The sequence below is a fragment of the Myotis lucifugus genome, unplaced genomic scaffold (assembly GCF_000147115.1).
Source record: "Myotis lucifugus unplaced genomic scaffold, Myoluc2.0 scaffold_409, whole genome shotgun sequence".
Classification (NCBI taxonomy): domain Eukaryota; kingdom Metazoa; phylum Chordata; class Mammalia; order Chiroptera; family Vespertilionidae; genus Myotis; species Myotis lucifugus.
The window spans coordinates 844,343-861,293 of record NW_005871457.1 but is presented as its reverse complement, the minus strand read 5'-3'; the positions used below and the strand labels follow the sequence as shown (position 1 = coordinate 861,293).

The 16,951-nt window shown below is 49.3% G+C and overlaps 1 protein-coding gene across 1 annotated transcript; it reads left to right on the top strand.

Moving 5' to 3' along the window:
- Positions 1-1,001: 1,001 nt before the first annotated feature.
- Positions 1,002-16,412, top strand: E2F6 (E2F transcription factor 6). The gene is made up of 7 exons (XM_006102348.3): positions 1,002-1,019; positions 4,873-4,927; positions 7,818-8,034; positions 9,603-9,758; positions 11,186-11,300; positions 12,955-13,105; positions 14,579-16,412. Exons 2-7 carry the CDS (start codon positions 4,885-4,887, stop codon positions 14,614-14,616), a joined length of 720 nt encoding a protein of 239 aa, XP_006102410.1. The 5' UTR covers positions 1,002-1,019; positions 4,873-4,884; the 3' UTR covers positions 14,617-16,412.
- The last annotated feature ends 539 nt before the right edge of the window (positions 16,413-16,951 follow it).

The window sequence follows — 16,951 nt, the reverse complement described above, 5'->3', positions numbered from 1 at the left end:
CTTGATTTTGCATTTAATATCAGAAGGTGCGCACACCTCGCAGTCTGAGATGTTCTCACCCGCTGTTCATTTCAGTTTCCACGTCGTAGTAACCCCCAGGTCTACAAACCCAGCTCACAGCTTTTCAGCTGTCTCCTAGAGATCTCCACTTAGATTGGAAACTCCTCTATCTGGAATTTAACTCATTATCTTCTTGCTAAGCAAGCAGCAAGTTGGCTATGTCCTATCTAATAAGTAAAAGGTAATACGCTCACCGTTTGCCCACGCTCCTAACCTGAGCAGCGTCCTTGCCTTTTCCAAACTGCGTCCCTCCACCTTCCGGTCTAATGAGAAGGAATCACCAATACTTGCCACTTTCATCTATTTTTCAGGTCGTTGCAACGCCTTCCTAACCAGCTTTCCTGCTTGTGTTGCCCCCCTTTTTCTATGCGTCTCCTTATTCTTTTGGACCCTTACAGAGCCACAATCCCCCTTCCAAAAAAGCCGTTTTTTCTTCCTAGCACACTTTTTCTTGTTATGTCCCACGGTTCTTCAGGTCTAGACTTACAGGTCACTTGTCTGAAGGCTCCCCTGACGGCTCAGCCCTGGGTTAGCGCCGCTCCTGGGTGCTCCCACGCTCCTGGGTGCTCCCACGCACCCGGGTGCTCCCACGCTCCCTGGTGCCCCCACGCTCCCGGGGTGCCCCCACGCTCCCGGGTGCTCCCACGCTCCTGGGTGCTCCCACGCACCGGGGCTCACTCGCCCCCTTTGCAATGTGTGGCTCTCAGGGCCCTGGGTGTGGTGACTGCCCATTTCGTTGTTACATGTCCAGCACATGGGTGCCTCTCACAAGAAGGCTTGGTAAATAGCCATTGAGTGAATGCAGCAGGTACTCTGTAAATGGCAAATATTTGATGTGTGAGTGTTTATTTTCCTGCCTGTAAGATGCTGATTCACACACCCATCTCAGTGCTTTTCAGCTGGCTGATGACCGGAAGTATTTAATGATTAAACACACAGAAGCGTATTGCTGTGCTAAGGTTAGTGATGGATCTGGCTGAGTGTTTGATGTGCTCCGGGTAAGTGGCCGGAACACTGGCATTTTGAGAAGGGAGAATAGTGTTGTTGGAGGTGGGGCTTAGTCCACACGTTGAAAAATAAGGAAAATTTAAATGAGGGAAGAGAATACAGTTGCCTTGGAGAACGGTTTATTTTCAGAGGCTCTTAAAGGGATGTTATTCCCCAAACAGGCCATCGGTACAAAGAAAAATCTGTATAAAGAAATTTTTTTATATATATATTTTATTGATTTTTTTTTTTTTTTTTACAGAGAGGAAGGGAGAGAGATAGAGAGTTAGAAACATCGATGAGAGAGAAACATCGATCAGCTGCCTCCTGCACATCTCCCTCCGGGGATGTGCCCGCAACCGAGATACATGCCCTTGACCGGAATCGAACCCGGGACCCTTCAGTCCTCAGGCCGACGCTCTATCCACTGAGCCAAACCGGTTTCGGCAATATAAAGAAATTTTTAACCAATTTAGAGGCAGTGCCTAAGATTTTAGCCCTTAAAACTCACCTTTTATTTATTTTTTTCTTCTTTGAGATCTCAGATTTAGAAGTGTAGGTCTTCAGACGTGGGGCTTGGGCCGCAGTAAAACAGCGTGGGATGGGCAGGCTTGCCCACCAGGAGGGGCGGTTCCCGGAGAGCTGTGTGCACGGTCATCCTTAGTGATTTTCCGATTGGAGGCCTCTGCCTCCTGCGGTCATTTCCCACCTAGGATCTCACAGGGTAGGTAATAGCCCCGAACAGGTGAGAGGGGCTGGAGGGGTGGGAGGGACAGTGTCTTAGGTAGTCCAGTCATGAGGTGTGACTGCTCCTGGCTCTCCCTTGGCATCCCCTCGGGGCGTTACCTGGGAGTCCCCTCCCAGTGGGACTTGCTTAAAAGAGTAGGAACCTGGGTGCTGCCCCCACAGCGGTGGGTTGCCAGGACTAGAAGAAGCAGCGTGTATGGTGGCACCTGGGCAGGTTCCGTAGAGATTTGAGGGAGCATTCCTCCGAGGACTGCCTTCTGAAGACACTGGACAGGTAAAAAGTAACAGGTTCCATACTCACAGGAGTACAGTAAGAATCACGCTCTCAGGTGTGGTTCCTCCAGATCCTTCGGCCTGTGGGATGCAAGTCACGAGGCATCTGACCCGCACACCAGACAGGACAGCTGCTCTAGACGTTCTGTTCATGAGGCAGAAGGTGGGAGTCACAGGGCGGGAACTGGCCCGAGCAATTCCTGATCCCAGCCTGGTCAATGTGGGCGATTTCTTGATCAGGTCTCAGGGCCTGGGAGTAATTCTCCCTGCTCCACCTCTGGGCTCTCGGTGCCGCTGAGTCTCCCTGCAGCTGAGTGGCTTTCAGCCTCCTCCCGTCAGAATCTGGTGACCTTTTTAGTCCACGCTGGCCGTGTTGTGGCTGATACAGTTCTGTCAGAAACTGAAACTTGTGGTTTACGCAGTAGACCAGCGCCCGCCCACAGATTTCTTCGAGACAAACCCTCTACCTTGGGGTGGGGGGGGGGTCTGTGCGGCTCCCCTGGCACTCTCTCCAGGACCTGAGGGTGGCAGGTGCGCTGGGGCGTTACCCCGAAGCGTGCGGGCGTGCCTGCGCCTCCCTCTTTAGGCTGTTCTCCTGGCAGCGCCTTAGATTCGGTCTTTCTCGAAAGTCATGAATTTTTAGCTTCTGGAGACGCTCAAAATGGTTAAAGCCAATACCTGTTTGTTTACCAGGTCTTTCCTCAATACATTTGACTATGAACTGCAAGGGACAGCCAGGTGCCACCGTCCACCCTGTGCACGGCAGCCTCCTAGTTAGATGACCGTGACCGTCTGCTGTCCACACCGCTGCAGTGACGGGGTGCTGAGGCTCTCAGCACAGCCAGGGTGCCCGCTCCAGCTGCCCGCAGCGCGCTCCTCCCGCTGTGCAGCCAGTGCCCTCAGAGTCCAGGTTCCACTGGCTCTTTTCCAAGACTGCTTAGTCTTGAACAGGCTTGTCGGTAATTATACTGTGGTTGTGTACGGGAATGCCCCGAGCTACACACGGAATTCTTTAGGCATCTGCAGTTTACCCTCAATTCAGAGAAAAAAGCATGTGTGTGTATGGGACAAAACATGATAAAGTCATGTAAAAAAATGAATATTTGGGTGAAAGGGATGTGGCTTTTTTTTTTCTTCTTTTTTTGGGTCAGTCCTCACCTGAGGATACTTTTTCCATTGATTTTTAGGGGGGGAGAGAGAGAGAGACCTGGACTGGAGCCAGGGATCGAACCTGCAACCCAAGTACGTGCCCTTGACTGGGAATTGAGCCCTCGACCATTCAGGGTTGGGCTGATGCTCTGCCCCTGAGTGACACCGGCCGAGGCGGGAGGTGGCAGTTCTTCGCACTGTTGCTGCACCTTCCTGAGGCTGAGATTGTTTCAGAATAAAAAGGAAATGGGTGACCCTGAGGGGCCTCTGTTATCCTCAGCTCAAGTGGCAGCCCCTCTCCACTCCACCTTGTCACCATTTTCTCGGGTGACGCCTTACAAGGGCCTTTCAGGGTGTAGAGCCACCGGTCTCTCCAGGGGTGAGGTGCATGCGGTGATCTGGGGCTAAGTGACGGGATGAGGATGGATTCCGCACACCCCAGCAGGACTACATTTTTCTTTAAATCCTAACACGCAGTTAATTTTACAGCATAATTCTCTTTCCGGGGAATTGCTCCATATCAAGTTAACCTGTTAATAGGGGCGGTCATCATGTCATAGACAATATGGAAGCCCTGGTGCCCAGAATTTGTAACTCATCAATGAAGAGCTTTGTAGCTGCTCCCCCTCAGGCTTCCCCAGGCCCCAGTCTTTTTGCTTTTTCTCCCAGACTTACGTTCCCAAACTATGAGCTTGCATATGCCATATTATTGTTCAGAAATCTGTGGTGAGTCTCCACGGGTTATAACAGAAAGTCTAACCTCCTTAGTGTGCTTTCATGGTCTTCCATGTTGAGCCTGGTGCTGGCGTGCCCTTCCCTGCGAACCCTGAGTCCCTCGGGGTGCATCCACGGTAGCCTGTTGCCCCTTCTCGGGAGCACCTCGTAGAACTCACTGCACCTCCGCTTCGCTGTGCCTGTTGGAGGCCAGGTTTTCCACTTGGACAAGCGCTAACCCTGATTGGCCACAGCCCGTCTGGAGCCACCTCATTGTACTTCGCTCTAAGCAGGCGGCTTACGGGGGTTCCTGTGTCCGCAGCGGCGTCGAAAGGTTTCTGTAAACTCTCACCGTCTCTAAATAGCTGATAAAACGGCGACACGCTGGTGTGGACCCACCACTTCCTGATTGTTGAGGAATTCACAGGAGCCTTTGTTCGTCTGAATGCCAGAGCTGCTAGCTGTGCAGCGCGGGACTGCCCGGCGGAGAAGGGCTGCTCCGTGTGCGTTGACTGTGATGGGAACGCGCGGCTGCTGGGAGAGCTCGGGCACGTCTGTGGGAGCCACTCGCACGGAGCACTTACTGGCTTAGACATCGCTGAACCCCGACGGAGCCTTCCAGCGTCAGGGAGCGTCCTGATCATTTCGGTGTTTCTTTCTTCCTCCGTGTCTGATGCATGTTCTCCTGTCCGTGTTTCTCTCTCCCTCCTCGTATCTCCTCCCTTTCTCTCTTGAACTGCTTTAGAGATTTGAATCTATGACACTGTCAGGTGTGATTACAGCTAGACTAGATATAATTTGGAAGAAGAACTGGTTCTCTCACACCCAAATTATTACCCCAGGGCGAAAAAGAAAATCTATATATTACCCAGTAAAAGCGGTTCATGTGCATTGTTGTTTTTAAGTTACTGAGTTAAATTTCTCTTTGTTTCTTTTTTCCAGCCATCAAAAATAATGATTAATTTAGAAGATAATGTACAGTATGTGTCCATGAGAAGTAAGTTGATTCTTGAATGGGTTTTAGGTTTTGAAGTTTGAACTATGATTTCAGTGATTACTTTTAAATGGACATGAGTTGATGAGAAACTTAAATAAGATGTGTTATTTGTGCGCTGAAGTGTGCCCCTTGGCATTACCTGAGGATGTGGGCTGAGTGCTGTGCATGGCGCGTGTACGCTCTGCTGCGTTTCCCCGAAGGCTGCCGTCAGCAGAACCAGCGATGGACAGGAAGCAGGAGCCGGCCCTTCCCTCCTGGCTCCTGGGATTTCCCGTCTCTTCCTTTGACTCCTGCCCTGGGCAGAGTCGGTCAGTGAAAGGGGCGGGACTGCGGTTGCCCCGCTCCCTGTCCTGGAAACGGTTATGAGAGCGCCCCCTCCTCGCTGCCCCCTCATGGGGTCCTGCTCTCACTGGACCACAGTGCGTACATGATGCCCATGTAGAACCTTAACGTCAGCCCCCACTTCTCCCTCAGCCATCATCTCACTGTAGTCGGTCTTCCGGTTTTACCCTGGAGGTGCCCCTCCCTCTGCCCCGTGCCACCGGCTTCGTGAACTGTCTGGCATTATTGAGCTCTCACCAGACCGGGCCCGTGTGAGCTCTTTGCATGGACGGTCACAGCAACCCTCCACCATGTGGATGTGGGTTGTTACTCGTATTGTCTAGACGAGTAAACTGAGGCCCAGAGAGGGTAAGTGACTTGCTCAGTCAGGGCTCAGCCCCACGCGGGCCTCTCTGGCTGGAGCCCACAGTCTAACCACTGTGCTGCACTGCCGCGTGCAGTTCAGATGCTCCCAGCCTGAGGTGGGCACCGCCTCCTGCGTAGGCCACCTGCTCCCAGGCCCAGCCCTCCGCTGCCGTGTGCTTTTTCCCGGACAGAAATGGGACTGCGGTGTCACTCCACCTGACTCCTCAGTGGTGCTCTGTTACCTCCAGAGAAGGCCCTGGCTCCCCATTGACTTGGCTTTACTTATTTGTGTTAAGTGTATAGGCCGCCTCATACCCCTAGAAGGAGCGGGCAGGAGGGAATGGACAGGGAGCGGCAAGGCCCTGGAAGGCCACCTCGCGTCCCCGCGCCAGCACTCGCTGCTCGCCCATTGCCACAGCCACTGCCTGCGGACGCCCCAGGCGCCGTGGCCTCAAACGCTGCCCTGTCCTTTGACGTGTGTCCCCGTCAGAGTGGAGGACCCCTTCCTCGTCTCTATTCTCTGTTCCCAGCATCTCCCTGCTCGGAGGCATCCCAGCTCCCTCTCCAGTTACGGCTTCATTTCATCTCAAGTAACTGAATGCCTCGCTAGCACTTCCCTCACGGTGTTGTGGTCGAGTCCTTTGCTAGACTCGGGAAAGCTTTTAGTGTGGAGATCTTTTTAATCATTATCTCCCTACAGCCACTTTCAAGTTATAGGTGTTTAACTAATGTCTGTTCTTTATAAAAGGACTAACATGATAGGAAACTTGTCCTGAGCTTATACTAGGTCTTGCTAGTAATCTAGTTTAATTAAATGCATGGTTTTTATTTTATTTCTTTTAGTTTATTTTTTATTGATTTTAGAGAAAGAGGAAGGGAGAGGAGGAGATAGAGCAGCGGTTCTCAACCTGTGGGTCGCGACCCCTTTGGGGGTCGAATGACCCTTTCACAGGGGTCGCCTAAGACCATCGGAAAACACATATATAATTACATATTGTTTTTGTGATTAATCACTATGCTTTAATTATGTCCCATTTGTAACAATGAAATTGGGGGTCACCACAACATGAGGAACTGTATTAAAGGGTCGCGGCGTTAGGAAGGTTGAGAACCACTGAGATAGAGAAACATCAATGTGAGAGAGAAATATTGATCAGTTGCCTCTTGTACGCACCCTGAGGATCGAACCCACAACCTTTCAGTGATTATACCCATAACCGGCCAGGGCTAGCTGTATGCTTCTTAAAGTTAGAATTTCTAATTTGTAATCTTCCAAGGTTTGTTGTAGAATTGTGACTTTCTTCTAGTTACACTTAAAAATTTTTTTTTTAATTTTTTTTAAGCCCGTTTAATCTCAAGTGTAGGAATGGCCTGCACAAAGGAGACATTTATGTTATAAAATAGGTGCTTTTCTTGGAGTAACCTCATGGTCTTGAAGCTGCGTGTGCCGTCGCAGAGGTTCTGGACGGGGCACTGCTGATGGAGGGGGTGTGATTATTTCTTTTGAGGCACCCTGACTGGTATGCTGTGGAAGTAGAGAAAAAGAAAATTCATATACCCCACACTAGAACAGCTGCGTGATTTGTGAATTTATTTCCTCTGCACACCAAACCATAAGGACTCTTTTTCAGTATGAAATTGGGAAAGATGAAGAGAATTGTAGCATTCAGTTCTGGCAAGTCCTCAGACACTGCCTCCAGTCAGCCCAAGGCTAATGACACGGCAATCGGCTGCTAAAATATTCGCTGCTAGTATTCGTGGAGAGATATGGTGCGCCTGCGTGTAAGGGAAATGAATGCAACACGATTATAGTCATCAGTCATTAGCAAACATTGTAGTTCGTTATTAATAATTATGTGTAACAGGATATTGTAAAAACTAAGTTACAAAATTTTTATTAAAACGTTTCTTACATACCCTTATATTGGCTGGGCCGCAAAAATATTCGTTGTGGGCCGTGAGTTTGACATGCTTGGTCTAAAGCCTTTCGTTACCTGGGATAGCCTAATTTTTATCCAGTTTGAGAAACTATTTCATAAAATTATTTCCTGAATCTTTCATAAAAATTAGCTGTGATTTGATCAGTGTATAGAATTTCTGTAGGTGTCTGTGCTTACTAATCAAGAGGAAATACATTATTTTAAATGAATTTAGAAAGAAATGATATTTAAAATTTTAAAAATGGGTTTGTTTTGTTTCCCAGAAACTCTAAAAGTGAAGACACCTCGGTTTGATGTATCACTGGTGTATTTAACTCGGAAATTCATGGATCTTGTCAGAAATGCTCCTGGGGGGATTCTTGACTTAAACAAGGTTGCAACAAAACTGGGAGTCCGGAAACGAAGAGTCTATGACATCACCAATGTCTTAGATGGGATCGACCTGGTTGAAAAAAAATCGAAGAACCACATTCGATGGATGTGAGTTGGCTTCAAACTTTCCATGGCTTTTTTCCTTCTCGTTAGGTGACAATGCCATGCTTCACACAAACTGGGTATGAGCAGTGTTTCACAAAAGAAAACTTGACTTCTGTTAGAAAAGGCGTTCTATAAAATCTTTTCACGTTGTCCCACAGAATATATAGCTATTTTTTCCTACTTAAGAGTCATAGACAGTAGGATATTATGGATAAGTTAAATGGAATATGATTGGTTTTAAGATACTCACTTTTCAAAGTATTTCTTCAGTTCAAATCAGGTGAGGTTGTAACACAGCGGTTCTTGCATATAGTGTAATAGACACTTAGAGCCCAGGGCTGTGATCGCTGTTCTGGAGGAGAGTGTCACACGCACACACACACACACCCGTGATGATGATGCGGGTAGGCGATGGATCACACTTACAAACTCATGGCCCGTAATGGAAACGGGTACACTTACTGTCGAAAGGGCAATTGCTAAAGACAACATGTGATTAGGAAGGGTCACATGACGGAGGACCTTACCGTATAGATGTCGGTAGATTTGGGTATATGGGGGGGGGGGGGAGGCTGCACATGCCATAAGAAGAAAGCTGTTACGCTTACAATCGGCAAGTGGCCTGGGGAATAGTTCCAAGCATCCAGTAAGAAACAGTCCCAGCTGTCAGTACAGAGAGACCTTGCAGGCAAACGAAGCTCCAACAAAGATCACAGAATGACTCTAAGTAATTAAAGGTTATGAGAGGAAAGGGGTTTATAAAGGAGGTGTGTTTTTCCAATAGTACAGAAATGCAGATTGAAGTCTAATTGGAATGTGTTTACTAAATAACATTAAACAGCACGGTGGGGGGGGGGTGTGGTTAATATCGTTTGTATTCTGTATCACTAATGGGAATCAGGTTGAAAATGAGCAAGGAAAAGATAGCAGTAGCAGTCTTTTCTGTCTTTATTTTCATTAAGCTTGAAGAAAAAAAGAGCAGTTGTTACTCAGGTCATGTATTGGGTTAGACAATAATAAAGAAAATAAATTTTTTAAGAACAATGAATATAATCATTATATTCAAATAGAACTAGATATAATATGCACAATAGGGAAGAATACAGACTGAAAAATTTAGCAGAGGAACTGTCATTTAGCCAGTACTTGCTTTTCATATGGAGACATTGAGGCCCTGGAAGATCATAACTTGGCAGAAGTCGGGCTGCGTGCAGTAGAGCTGGGCTTACACTGGGCACTGTCGACTCTTAGCTTTCCCTGCCTCTTCATGAAGCTTCCCGTGGGGTTATGCTGTGTTTGGTTCAGTCCCTGTGAGAGGGACTAGAAGTGGGGGCAAGCCCAGGCTATGCGGAGGGAGAATCATGGTAACGTAGAATAAGGGGAGGGCAGGGATGGGGTCGAAGTGTCTGGAGAATCATGGTAATGTGGAATAAGGGGAGGGCAGGGGTGGAGTCGACGTGTCTGTCCGTGGGAACAGCTGATGGAACCTGGGGGAAGGGCACTAACCAGTCTGCGTCCTTCCACCACCTCCTGCGCACGGCTGACGGTGGTCCTGTCCCCTGCTTTCCAAGAGGATCCGATCTCAACAATTTCGGAGCAGTGCCTCAACAGAAGAAGCTGCGGGAGGAGCTGTCCGACCTGTCGGCCATGGAAGAGGCTCTGGACGAGTTGATTAAGGATTGTGCTCAGCAGCTGTTCGAGTTGACGGATGACAAAGACAATGAAAGATATCCTTTAGCTCCGTGCCTCTCTAAAGCGGTCTCCTTCCAGAGCAGCTGCCTTCAAGAGTAGCCAGCCTGGGGGGTTAGTCTGTATAGATGAGGCAGAATCGGATTTTTAGATGTTAAAGGGCGTAAAGGTTTAGTCTGTAGCCGAGTAACACGTCCTGGCCCGGAGCTGCTTGGTGCGGTGGTTCCGCTCGGTGCTCGTCCTGGCCTGAGCCGAGCAGGAAGATGCCAAGGTTGACGTTCATTTACAGTTAAACTCGCGGGCATTCTCGTTCCTCCGGGGCCTGGCTGCTGTAATATAGGCAGAAGGCTTGTTGGCTGTTGTGACAGCCTATTTCCCCTCATTTCTCCATCACGTTTACTTCTGAAATGGAACGAATGGCATTGAAATGGCGCCTAGACCGCGCCTCCAGGCCACAAGGTCGTGGCGTCAGCATTGTCTTCAGCTCAGTGTCTGGATCAGAGGGGAGACTCGTCTCTGCAGCTGATCTTTGGGGCTCCTGAGCTGTTGGCTGCTGGGCTCCCCTGGTGGCACCTCGGGGAGGTGTTACTGACTCCGAGCTTTCTGTGCTTCCAATTTATGTAAACTCGACAGCAGTCTAGGCTGCTCCAGTCGCTGTTAAAAGGAAAGCCATTGTAACATTACTACACTCAGTCAGGAGGTCTGTGGAGTAAAAAAGAATGCTGGCAACCCAATAAAACGCGCAGTTGTTATAATTTTACTCAGCACAGCAACCAAGTACAAAAATTCAGGTGGTTGGACGAGAAATCCCATTTAGGTGATAATCCTGAAAAACAATTCTCTAAGTTGATTCTACTTTTTTTTAAATATATATTTTTTTATTGATTTCAGAGAGGAAGGGACAGGGAGAGAAAGAGAAGTGTCAGTGATGAGAGAGAATCCTTGATCGGCTGCCTCCTGCATGCATCCGGGCCTGTGCCCTGACCTGAATTGAACTGTGACCTCCTGGTTCATAGGTTGACAAAAGCTGAGCCACGCCGGCTGGGATGTTTCTACTTTTTAGAGATTTTTTCACCTCAATTTTAAGGGTTCTTATCCCTTAAACTCTGAACATTTCCCCGAAGAGGTTCTTGGCGTGAGTGCTGGCAGTGAGGAGGGAATGGAGCTGGGTGGGCGGACTTGATACCTTTATCAGTTGTGTTTGTCTTGGGAATTCAGACTTTATTAGCATTTTTCTCCAGAAATTGTCATCATAATCACAATAGTACAGTTTAAAGGAACTCTTAAATTGAGTTATAAATGTAAAACACTAAGTCATGAAATACGAATTATGTATGGAAATATTTTTACCAACTGCCCCCCTTAATCCTTGGTAATATTCTGACATTCCACTCGCATTCCTGTATTACAAGAGCTGAGTAACCTCCCCACAGAGCAGACCTCTGCAGATCCTTGACTGGCTTACGCTCGCGTACGTGACGTACCAAGACATCCACAGCATCCGAGCCTTCCACGAGCAGATTGTCATCGCGGTGAGAGCTCCGGCAGAGACCAGACTGGACGTCCCAGCCCCCAGAGAGGTAGGTGACCTGCATTTGTAGGGAGCCTTGGGGGGGGGCGGGGGGCAGCTGCCGAGGCTCTGCTGCTTGGCCGCCTCACTAACTGTGTGACCCTCGCATGCACACTGGTCCTGCTCAAGGCCCTGTGCACATTTTCACTTAAATCACACAACAAGCTCAACACGAGGAACCTAACATAGAAGATGAGTGAACTTGCTCTCGGTCACAGAGTGAGAAACAGAACCAGACTTCAGCCCCGAGGGTTTGTCTTCTTAACTGTTGGGCTATCAGCCCCTTGGAGGAATCACCAGGAATTGGCTAAAGTCTTGAAGTTCCAGAAGGAAATCTGGTGTCAGACAAGGCTCTAGGGCCATGGTCGGCAAACTGCGGCTCGCGAGCCACATGCGGCTCTTTGGCCCCTTGAGTGTGGCTCTTCCTAAGCCTTAGGAGTACCCTAATTAAGTTAATAACAATGTACCTACCTATATAGTTTAAATTTAAAAAATTTGGCTCTCAAAAGAAATTTCAATCGTCATACTGTTGATATTTGGCTCTGTTGACTAATGAGTTTGCCGACCACTGCTCTAGGGGATTAATTCACTAACCCAGCTCAGAAAAGACTGGTGAGGAAACTAGAATATTACGTCATATAGTAAAAATGAAAAGTGAAGTTGCCCTGTGAAAATATTACTCTTATCAAGCTGTCAGTGCTCAGCATACTCTTCCCCTTGCAGGGACGTTAGTATTGAAAGGTAATTGTCATCAGAAGTTGCTTGATAAGGATGGAGTCAGAACCAAGGAGTGTGGCCGTTCCTGGGACAGACGGTCGACTCTGACAGGCTGGTCAACCCAGGGGTACTCAGTGATGCTGTAGGGATTTACCTCCCTGTAGGGAGGAGGACTGGACACCCACCTTCCTTGTCCCCAGCAGGCACTGTCCAAGGGGGTGCAGACGCTCTCCAGCTACCTGTGGTCCCAGGAGGCTGTAGGAAGGGCGGCACGGGGTCCTGAGGCCTCTCACTGGGCTGTGCAGCAGGGGCAGTGCTGCCGTGGCACCCAGCCCAGGCCCACCGCGCGGACGGGAGGAGAAAGACTGACGGTCGAACCCACTCCCAGTCAGAGCTAAGGACCCGTTTCTAACTGGAGCTGTTCCTTAAGAACATAGCATAATTCTCTGTAGAAGCTCCCAACTTCCTGATGCTCATGGGTTCCAGTGGCTAAATTACAGGAGGTATATTTTGTCTTGGTCTCAGCTGCTTTTTCATGTGGACAAAAGAATGGTCTTGCAGTTAGCTCTTCAGTGGTCTGGAAATCGAACACACCCTGGTCACCTGAGACCACAGGGGAGTCTCTGTTTGTTTGTCATCAGGACACTGGGTTTTGGCTCACGTACAGATTCCTTGAAGGGGTCAGTCAACCCCGAGGGGAGGAAAGTGGGCTCTTGAGGACTGAGGCGTCCCATCAGTACGCGATGGCTCTGGAACCATCATTCTGTGGTCAAGGAGCTGTTTTTAATGTCACAAAAGCTTAGTACATGGTCTTCTCAAACATGGAAAGGAAATTCTCTGGATTTACATGTTTAGAAACGTCCCTTGGGACCCACAGTTCTGTCCAGTGAGTGACAGACACAGTTCGGAACCCCTGGTTGCTGCTGACGCTTGCGTGTTGTTTCCAGGACTCCATCACGGTGCACATACGGAGCACCAAGGGGCCCATCGACGTCTACCTGTGTGAAGTGGAGCAGGGGCGCTCCGGCAGGAAGGGCTCTGAAGGGGCAGGGCCCTCGGCGTCTAAGAAAAGCAAACACTCAGAAACACCTGACAAAGGTAAACCCGCTTTTCTGGTCTCGGGAAATGTCAGGCCCTCATGGTTTTAAATTGTATAATACTTTTTTAAAATGTACTGGGTGACGTCGCTTAATAAAATTATGTAGGTTTCTGGAGAAAAAATTGAGCATACAAATAAGTGGAAGCATATACTGTGTTCATGGGTAAGAAGAATTAACATCATTACAATGCCAATACTACCCAAAGCAGTCTATAGATTCAACGCAATTCCTATCAAAACACCAATGATGCATTTCTCAGAACTAGAACAAATAATCCAGAAAGTTACATGGAACTGCAAAGACCCTGAAAAGGTACAGCAATCTTGAGAAAGAACAAAGTTGGAGGAATCGCACTACTTGGTATCAGGTGGTATGATATCAAGGCCACAGTAATCAAAACAGCCTGGGACTGGCAGAAAAACACATAGGTCAGCGGAACAGGATAGAGGGTCCAGAAGTAAAGTCACACCTTCATGGTCAATTAACATTTGACAAGGGAGCCCTAGCCAGTTTGGCTCAGTGGATAGAGCAGTGATTCCCAAAGTGGGCGCTACCACCCCCCGGTGGGCGTTGCAGCGATCCAGGGGGGCGGTGATGGCCACAGGTGCATTTGGGGGCGATGAGTAACTGCTATTAAAATTTTAAAAAAATTAATTTCCAGGGGCTGAGTAATATTTTTTCTGGAAAGGGGGCGGTAGGCCAAATAAGTTTGGGAACCACTGGGATAGAGCATCGGCCTGCGGACTGAAGGGTCCCGGGTTCAATCCCTGTCAAGAGCATGTACCTTGGTTGTGGGCTTGATCCCCAGTAGGGGGCGTGCAGGAGGCAGCCAATCAATGATTCTCATCATTGATGTTTCTATCTGTCTCCCTTCCTTTCTGAAATCAATAAAAATATATATTCTTTAAAAAAATGTGCAAGGGGACAAGAACACACAATGGGGTAAAGATAGTCTGTTCAATAAAAGGTGTTGGGAGAATGTTAGACTCACCCACAAAAATCCTACAAGAAAACATAGGCAGTAAAATCTCAGACATTTCACATTGCAGTATTTTTTCTGATCTGTCTTCTTGGGGGAGGGAAACAAAAGAAATAAACAAATAGGACAAGTTTTGCACAGCAAAGGAAACCATCAGCAAAATGAGAGCAACCCCCTGCCTGGGAGAACGTATTCGAACGGGACAGTTAACTTCCATGTGGGTTTGATGAGAGTAAGACCTTGAGATCGCGGCGTCCCCGTGAGGACCAGCTGGGGGGTCTGTGGCTGGAGGAGGCCGTCCACAGTCGCGGCAGGGGCTCGGGTACATGTTCGCCCTCCAGTGTGTTCTTGTGACCGAACGGCAGCCTCATGCCATTCACGTGGCGCCTGACCAGGGTTCTTCGTCTTTGTTCTGCAGTTGAATTGTGTGCTGTTACCTGGTTGCTTTTGAAACCCTCGTTAGAAGAATTTCTTGTGTTTGTTATTTTTCAGAAGAAAATCCTCCACAGCAAAGTGAAGTGAGTGACTGACGGGATTTGAGCCCCGTGTGTTGAGTGGCTTTGGAGCGTCGCTGGATGATGACGCATCGAGTTTGATCCTCAGCGATCAGTCACTGTGAAGTCCCCCCTCCGTCAGGGGCAGCACAAGGCCAGTCGTGTCTTTGAGTGCTACTTAGATTCCGGGATGTTATAACTCACTGCTTTTTGTCAGTGAACTAGATATCCTGCCTACTACCTTCCGCAAAGAGTATCACTAACCCGAAAGGGTCAGTCCTGCGTGGACTCTGCCCTCCCTTCAAGGATCATGTGTCGTCATCACAAAAGCAGTTGCCTTACGCGAGTTCACGTCTGCATTAGCTGCTGCGCAGTGGGTGGGCGTGCACACGCCGTCTAAGTGTGATGTCTGTATATATCTGTATAGTGCTTAGATCGTATGTGTGTCTTAGTGAGTCTCTTCGCCATTGTATAGCCAGAATAATGTATATATGGAAATTAACAGATCCTCTAACTCTGTGGTATCTGTAACTTATTAGCATCTTCTGAACTTAAAGATCATGGGTTTAATTAAAGACTTTCAGTATGACTCCCAGTGGTGGAGTGGGGTCCAGGTGACCTACAGCTACTGTCTGAGCAGACAGGTGGCATGCCTCACACCTTCAGGGACAAGTGTGGAGGTACCATCAGGTAGTGGCTTAAAGAGTGTGAGACGGGAATTCGGTGACGGTGACAGCTGGAAGCTGTTCTAAGCTTTTTGCCAGCAGGTTTGTGATGTTTCTGTGTGCAGCCTTGCTCCTCGCTCCGAGGGGTGCATTTAGGCATTAGTTGTCCCCTGCCCTCTCTCCCGCTCCATCCAGCCCCTTTTCCAAGTACCTAGCTATGTCTACCTCACTGGTAAATCACGTACCACCCTGTGCCTCAGCTCACTCGAGTTACCATGAGACTGTGAGCTCCTGGAGGGACTCTGTCTTAATTAGTGCTACGCCCAGAGCCTTGCACGATGCCTGACATAAGCGTGCTCCGTCGCTGAACAGACCAGCGAGTGAGTGGATTGTAAAATCAGGCTTGTCTGCCACGTGGGATCTTGGGAGCATCATTCAGACTTTTATTGTAAACATCTTGCTTTCAAATAAAAATTTGAAGCAACTTGAAATTAGGATCATGTATAAAAAGGTTTAAAATAGGAATCAAAATATTGAAAAATAGTGCTGACTGTGGAGGATGCACATCCCTCTGCACTCCAGTGGCTCTCCCTGTGCTCCGTACCCCGGCCTCCTCCCCCAGCAGCCCCCGCCCCCGGCGCTCTCTCCAGGCCTGGGCTGCTGGGAGTGCTCCCGTGCGGGACAAGCAGGAGTGTATACGGGTCAGGTCTCAAGGAGAAGATTGGGGCTGCAAAGTAGAACTGGCAGCTGTCAGTCTCCATGTGGGGGCCAGAACCCTGAGAGGATGAGGTCACCTAGCGCAGCGGTCGCCAACCTTTCGGACATCACGGACCACCCGTGGTACGCGGACCACCCGTTGGCGACCGCTGATCCAACGAGGGTAGAGCAGGGGAAGAGGAGGGGCCCCGAGCATCTGTATTGAAGGGGAAATAGGAGAAAAGGCCTTTCCTGAGAAGGAATGGGGGGAGAGGGGGTAAGGAAGGTAGTCTCCCCAAAAACCAACCAAGGAATCGTGGCCAGAGGTGAGAGCATTGACTCTGAGCAGCAGTTCCTCTCGAAATGTGACAAGTGTTCAGCTTTACAGATTGGTCCGGGGATGTAATGAGATCATGTGAACAGCAGTTGTTTGTAACCATAGACGTGTGATATAAAGGAATATTCTCCATCTTCCGTGTCCGGTGTGTATCTTACAGCTGCTTCTGCAGCCCGAGCTGGCCCCCAGCCCTGCCTTCCCCGCACGCCGCCGACAGCGCTGCCGTCTCTGCACACTGTCCTTTCCTGTCCTTCACCCCCTTCGGAGGCCTGGGTGTTCCCATGCTCCCTGCAGGCCTCGCTTTCCAATCTTACTCCTGTGCAAGCCCTCCCTCCACTCACCTGCATTGGTCTGGTGGCTGGGCCTGCAGCCCACTGACTTCCCGTCCCTGCCTTTGCTCTCATCCTCTGCCTGGAATTGCCCTCTTCTCTGCTTTCAAAGCTACATCCCCAGCTGACACCCGCCCTCCACTCCACCCCCTCGGGCCTGCAGTCCTGTCCCGAGAGGGCATTGGGTAGCCACCCACCCTCCAGTCGGCTTTCCCCACCGGCATTTCCTGCTCTCGGTGGAGGGGCCCAACCCCCCCCACCCCCCACCCCGCCCCCGGGCTTATGTTCCCCACATTTCTGCTAGTGGTCGGTACGTGACCTGGCTTCAACCCATCCCAAGAATT